This window comes from Crocuta crocuta, unplaced genomic scaffold (assembly GCF_008692635.1).
Source record: "Crocuta crocuta isolate KB4526 unplaced genomic scaffold, BGI_CrCroc_1.0 scaffold504, whole genome shotgun sequence".
NCBI classification, from domain to species: domain Eukaryota; kingdom Metazoa; phylum Chordata; class Mammalia; order Carnivora; family Hyaenidae; genus Crocuta; species Crocuta crocuta.
Genome location: NW_027527818.1, coordinates 286,405 through 293,123, shown reverse-complemented (window position 1 = coordinate 293,123; position 6,719 = coordinate 286,405). Strand labels below are relative to the sequence as shown.

Genomic DNA, 6,719 nt, shown 5'->3' with positions numbered 1-6,719 from the left:
AATGAGTGGATTAGGAAAGTATTGGTGACTTTCACTGAGAGAAGGAATGGGGTCCAGGAAAAGATGCTGAGCTCTTTCTGACCATGCTAGCCAAAGGCTCCTCTGTGACACTCAGGGGTAGGCTGATAGGCTAAGGAAAGTACAAATGGACTGAGAGATTAAGGAACTACGAACATAGAAGGAAAAGCCACAGCCAAGGACATGGCCAAACTCCCTGAAGGGTGAATAAGGAATCAATCAGTGTTGCATACTCTCAGGAATAACTCTATAAAAAAATGGATAAGAAATGGACTCTATAAAAATGGGTAAGAAAATAGAGGAAATAAAACAGCTATATAGGTCAGTATATAAGACTCCATACAAAAAAATAATGGGGAGAGGAGGAATGACTTACTGGTGGTAAGCGTCTGATTGCAGAGGATGGGGAAACGTGGCTGTTGGAAGAGGAGGCACTTTCAAGAAACTCAGAGACAAAAGGAGAGAGAAGTTCAGTGGCTGATAAGGCAGCAGAGTCCAATATTTTATAACATAAGGGAAGATGCCGGCCTGGGGCTGGGTTGGGGGGTGGAATGGGGCTTCAGAAGTTGGGGGGGTTCACCTCCTAAGGCAGGATCCCAGCACAGGCTGACAGGACAGAGCCAGAGCTGAGAGGGACAGCTTTTCTGTAATACGGAGACAATGGACCCAAAAATGAAGAGATGCGGGCTTCCTAAGGGGAAGAAAGCTGGGATTCCTTTAGAGTCACCCTAGCATTGGACCAGAGGTGGCTTGTGATGATGATGGTAATGTTGATGGGGAACTACGTTGCTGGAAACACTTAGGATTTCCCCATATCACGTTCAAATTTGGAAAACACTCTGAGATTGGTGCAGCCCAGACCCAAGACTCTATAACATAATCAATCTCTACCCCAAATAATATTTTCTTTGCCTATCTACCCCCAAATTGACACCACACATGAGCTCCAAGCAATCTTTTTAATGTAGAACAGGCTTGGGCAGTGAGGGAGGGGGGGTTGTTCAAGTGTGCACATGATCTGAGTAGGGGAAATTCAAAATACACTATTTCCTCTCCCCACCTCTCCTTCTCCCTTCCCCTCCCTCTCCGTGAGGTGGTGGACTGAGGGCATCAGCTACAGGCACCTGGGTCTCTGGTACCCCCAGCATCCTCTCAATGGCAGCATGAGTATCTCCGCCTGTAGTCATGAGGGCCTGTAGATTGGCATCATGATTAGTAAAACCCATGGCCCTCAGATGTTCCAGTTCTTGCTGGTAGAGACCTTCAGTGAGGGGCAAAGAGGGTAGTGAGGATTGAGCAGATTGGGAGCAGGCATTGGCCAGTGCGTGGAGAAGCTGAAGAACAGCCAAAGTGGGTTGCATGGAGTCTTCTCTCTGACCCTGCCCTCCAGCCCTAGCTTCAGGGCACTGTCTAGTCCCGTGTGGCCTACCCTGGCCCCATAAACAAGGTCCCAGCCCAGCCACCTCCTTGGACAGTATCTGCAGGCCATTTTCTATCTGTATTAATGCCTGCAGGGCTCGTGGATTGGTCAGAATGGGAAGCAGTGGCATATGATGTCGCAGGGGGCTTCTAGTTGCCAACTGGTGGAGGAGAGTTGGATTCTGCTGCAGGACGTGCAAGGCTCTACGCAAGGCAGAAGGTGAGGGTCTAAGCTGACTAGTTAGAGAGGGTTTCCCTGCAGGCTGCTGGCCATCCTGGAAGAGAAGATCCTGGCCCAAGTTTACATCTGGCAGACCAGCCCCACATCCTGAATTGGCCTGATTTGAGGCTATGCTCCTGGCCCGGGTAACCTCTTCTGTGCTGACCTTTTGTGCGAATGGCCTGGCAGGTGCTGAGGCTATGGGGATGTTGGTAGTAGGATCAGTACTGCTGTGAGCATTGGCCTCCTCTTTACAAAGCTCTGAACTTGGGTTGTGGCCTTTGGGAGCAAATAATGGGGCCAGAGTGAAGAACATGAGCTGCTGGATATCAGGGCAGACTGGATGCATAGCATTGTCCCCACCTGGTACTGCCTTCAGGGCCTCTAGCCCCTTCTTGTCTGCCTGCAGGAGCTCCTGTTGCCGGGCTGGGTTCTGCAAGGTTTCCAGAGCCTTAAGAGCCAACTCAGGTTTCTGCACTGGCCTTGAGGACTCAGGAGCATGGCTGGCATTGGCTGGCTTCTCATTTGCCAGGCCTTGGACCATAGGGTCTTCCAAGAAGACCATTAAGAGTTGAGCCAGCTGGCCAAGAAAGTCAGCCAAATCAGGGGAGCTTCGGGCCAGCCGGCCCAGCCTGGCCAGCATCCCAGCACTGTCCGAGGCAGATGGTTCAGAGCCATGCATGCAGTGGCCGGTGGGGCCCAGCAGAGTTCTGGCACCAGGCGGAGTTCCTTTTGGACGGGTTCTCACCACCAAGTGGACCGTAGTGCCATCAAGGATGCCACGCTGGCTCAGTATGTCTTGATCCCGGAGGATCTTTCCAGTGAAAATGAGCACCAATCGGTCAGTGTTATAGTGAAGGCGTTTAGAGATCTGTTTCTTAAAGCGGTGGACGCTGCTATTTTCTGCCAGCATAAATTCCTGGCAGTCCTGTGGGGTCTTGACAGACACTCTGATGATGCGTGATGATGGCTCCCTACCAGACACCAGCTGGCTGTCCCCTGCTTCTTCCCTAGCCCGGGCCATATGTCCTCAAGAGCAGAATGCAGGGCCACCTGAGGACGTGTAGAAGCCCAGATGCAGCACTAAGCACCCCTGGGTGCAGGGACCATAGGTGTTCAGTGACGTCCACTCACCCACTAACTCCGGACACCGCTTCCTAATGCAGCCCTGCAGCCACCTGGCTCCCATAGGGTGTCAGCAGCCCTTGGCCATGGCCAGCCTCAGGGGATATGATGTCAGTGGTGAGGTCACAGTTGAGAAGTAGACCAGAATGGGGGAAGGGCAGAGGGCTCTTCTCCCTGTGTGAGGTTGGCTCTCTGTACAATTTGACTTAAACAGCAATAGAAAAATTAAATCTTTCTGTCTAGAAACATGTTTTGCACCAGCCTATTTCACTGTTGAAAATCATACCACTTGCATTCGGTAAACGAATATAACTGAGCAGAAAAGGCACTGGCCTAAGAACTGGCTCAGGAAGAGCTGATTCTAGTCACCTGTCATTCACTGAATTATGATGTACTGACCATGGCCCAGTCAAGGCCAGAGCTCCCTTGTTTCTAAATGGAGAATAAAGACATACATACAGTCCATTCAGCCTTATCGACGGCTTGCAGGCACCTTGTATCTCTGAGGCCCACCACGCCGAGTAACTTACTGACATGGTTCTAAGAAAAACAGCATCACATTCCCCAGGAACTTGAGAACCAAATAGTTCTTAGAGAGATCAAGTATGATCTCAGCTCTCAAAGATCAGAGCGGAGACGAAAGAAACTATGAGAAAGTAATTCTACTCTAGGTCTTTATGACTTAATAATGATTAGATTTAAGATATGTTTGAAAAGGAAATTGTCACTTGGGAGGAGACCTATTTCAGCTGAAAAGGCAGAAAATGATGACTCTCTAAGGCACTGTTTTGACCACTTCAGTCAGGTGGGACCCCAGGTAAAGTCGGTCAAATCTCTGAGGTAATTGTGTTTTTTACTGTGTCGATGTCAGGCTGTCAGTCTTTTGCCATTCTATACTTGAACATTTTTCTGATTCTGTAACTTCCAAGGACTACAATTTTGACCTTGGCTGCCTACAGTACCACCATCAGAAGGTTCTGCTAGACGTGGGGAGCATGAGCATCTAGATCCCTCTACAACTAAATTGTTTATGGGACATTGATATATGTTCTTAAACTTGGACTAATTGAAAATGTTTTAATGTTTGTTTGTTTGTTTATTTATTTATTTATTTACTTATATGTCTTTATTTTATTTTGAGAGAGAGAGACAGAGAGTGAGCAAGGGAAGGGGCACAGAGAGAGGGAGACACAGAATCCCAAGCAGGCTCCAGGCTCTGAGCTGTCAGCACAGGGCACAACGCGGGGCTCAAACCCACAAACCGTGAGATCATGACCTGAGCCAAAGTTGGACACTCAACCAACTGAGCCACTCAGGCGCCCCTAATGTTTATTTATTTTTGAGAGAGAGAGAGTGAGCATGAGTGGGGGAAGGGCAGAGAAAGATGAGGAGAGAGAATCCCAAGGAGGCCTCATGCTTTCAGTGTGGAGCCCAATGTGAGGTTCAAACCCAGGAACCATGAGATCATGACCTGAGCTTAAGTTGGATGCTTAAACGACTTAAGCCACCCAGGGACCCCAAAGTTGAATTAGTTTGAATCAGTATCTCCTGTATCAAACCAATAGCAAGACTCTGATATGTTGTAATTCCTGGGAACTCCTCCCTCCTGGGCAACTTCATATGGTGAGCCTCATGGCTGGCTGGTAACCAGCAGCCTAGTGGGCTTTTCCTAGAATGCCCAGACCTCAGAATAACTTCTATAATACAAATGTTATCAGCGAAACCAATTCCTTGTGGGAATTTTCTTTGAGTTTCACCCAGCAGAACTGGATAATCAAATTAACTTTCCTGGCTTTTCCTTAGCTAATAAATTAATATGTACCAGGAGTTAAAGAACATTCCAGGTAACAGTTCTCCAGAATTGTCTTCGTATATCTCATACTTCCATGAATTCCTGGCCTCCTCATGTAGCTTATGAGGTGAACCATCTCCTCGTCTCCTCTCTTACACGTTCTATTCTCAGGATCTGAAATGTCTTCTTCCTGAGCACCCAATGACGGCCCTTCTTTGTACATTTACACACTTGTGTCTCATTGAGGGCACTTTTCCCACATTGTCCACTGAGTTATTCAGCACAAGAATCTCACTTCATCCTTCCTGAGAAGCTGACATCATCTGAATATTTTACAGTGTACCTATATTCAATTTATCATTAGAAAATAAAAGAATCAACTTGCTATTTTACTTAATTAATTTAAAACTCACTACTTAGGTGGAAAATGGGGAACATAGGCTCTCTGAAGTAGAATAGCCCTGGTTAAAACCCCACTCCTACCACTTTATAACCTTCAATAACTCATTTATCATTTTTTGAAGCCGGGGTTTCATCATGTATAAATGGTAGTTTTTCAGATTCGTTTTGGAGATTCAAGGAGATCATTCATATAAAGTGCCATCCAAAGTACCTGACACAGAGCAGACCCTTGTCAAATATTGAGTATGACTTCAACTTCACAGTTACTGCCAGGCTTTGGCACATCTTGCTGTCAAGTTTGTACTAGATTGGGAGACACAGAGAACAGATAAGTCTGTCAGAGTTGGCCAAGTGCCCAGAGGCATATTCAGCTGTAGAGGATGGAGACAGCTCCAAACAACTGGGAAGGGATTTGTGGTATTTTCCCAGAGCCCAACCAGTTCAATACAGCACTGACTTTATGCACCTGCCTTAGAGCTTATTATATTAGGATCTAATTTCTGGAAAACATATTACATTCCCATATTCTTCACAGAGATTGGTTAAGGTTTTCCCATCTCAATAATAGTTTTATTAGACATCAAACTCTATGAAAAGCTTAGTATTAAATGCAGTTTCAGTGTTTGTGTCAGCAGTTTGCTCCAGAAAAATCTAATGAGAGTTTCCTTTTTCTTTAACCAAGAAAGCTCCTGGCCAGGCTAACTGAACATGGACTGCTATAAGGATTGCCCTGAAATGAGAAATGCCTAATTCTGCCCTGCTAGTCAGCTATTTTCCATTCTATACTCCACTGAGTATGTTTGAGCCAAATGTGATTTATGATAATCTTATAAATTTGTTTAACTAAACCCCAGAAGTCCCTCTGGTGGGAGTAGCAATGACTACCTTCATATCACCTTTGCAATAAAATCCAAAGTCTTTGTCTAGTTACAAACTCTCCCCTGGTTGGACTCTTGCATATCTTCTTAACTTCCTGATGCTGATTTTCTCCTTCCCTACAAAACGTGGTCACACTGGCCTCCTCTTATATCTGAAACAGGCCAAGTGCCTCCCCATACTTAAAGCCATTGCAATTGCTGTTCCCTAAACCTTTAATACTTGTCCACCTAATCTTTACAAGGTTCATCCTTCTTACCTTTCAAATCATCTCTTCACAAAGCCTTTCCCAATCATTCTGTTATCTTATCAATTTTAATTATCTGCATGGAATTTATTATTATATCATATTTCTTCTTTACTATTCATTTTGTTTCCATTTCCCTTCACTAGAATGTAAGCTCCATGAGAAGAAGAACCTTATCTTATTTGCTACTGTAATCCCATTGCCAGCAGGCCCTAAATAAAATACAGGTAGGTAGTAAGAAAGGAAAGGTGGGAGGGAAGGAGGAAAGGAAAGAGGCAGAAAGAGAAATTGAATTAAGAACACAGATAGTGATTTATTGTCATGGAAGTTTGTGATGTTTTGCTCACCTAAATAAAATCCAGCAACAGGATGAATGTGGAGCAAACATATATGAGAATCCTTTGCTGTCATGACAAATGGAATCATACAAAACAGTGAAACCTGTTTCTCCCGTGGTCTTCCCTATCTCGGCTAGTTTTACAAACAAGACAGCTGATGTCAGAACAAAATCTGAACTTACTGCTTCCCCTTGGCCCCTTCTCCCTTCTCAGAAGATCATCATTCATTTAGTTGTTCAGGCTTTAAACACAGGAATCACCCCTGAATCCTTCCTTTTCACA

The 6,719-nt window shown here is 45.5% G+C and overlaps 1 protein-coding gene across 1 annotated transcript; it reads right to left on the bottom strand.

The window, feature by feature from the left end:
- Positions 1-979: 979 nt before the first annotated feature.
- LOC144241243 (ubiquilin-2-like) lies at positions 980-2,854 on the bottom strand. Its single transcript, XM_077775777.1, has one exon. It carries the CDS (start codon positions 2,679-2,681, stop codon positions 1,062-1,064), a length of 1,620 nt encoding a protein of 539 aa, XP_077631903.1. The 5' UTR covers positions 2,682-2,854; the 3' UTR covers positions 980-1,061.
- Between the last annotated feature and the right edge of the window lie 3,865 nt (positions 2,855-6,719).

Excerpts from the sequence above, each read along its gene's own strand:
- LOC144241243 (XM_077775777.1), bottom strand. The coding sequence starts at position 2,681 with ATGGCCCGGGCTAGGGAAGAAGCAGGGGACAGCCAGCTGGTGTCTGGT.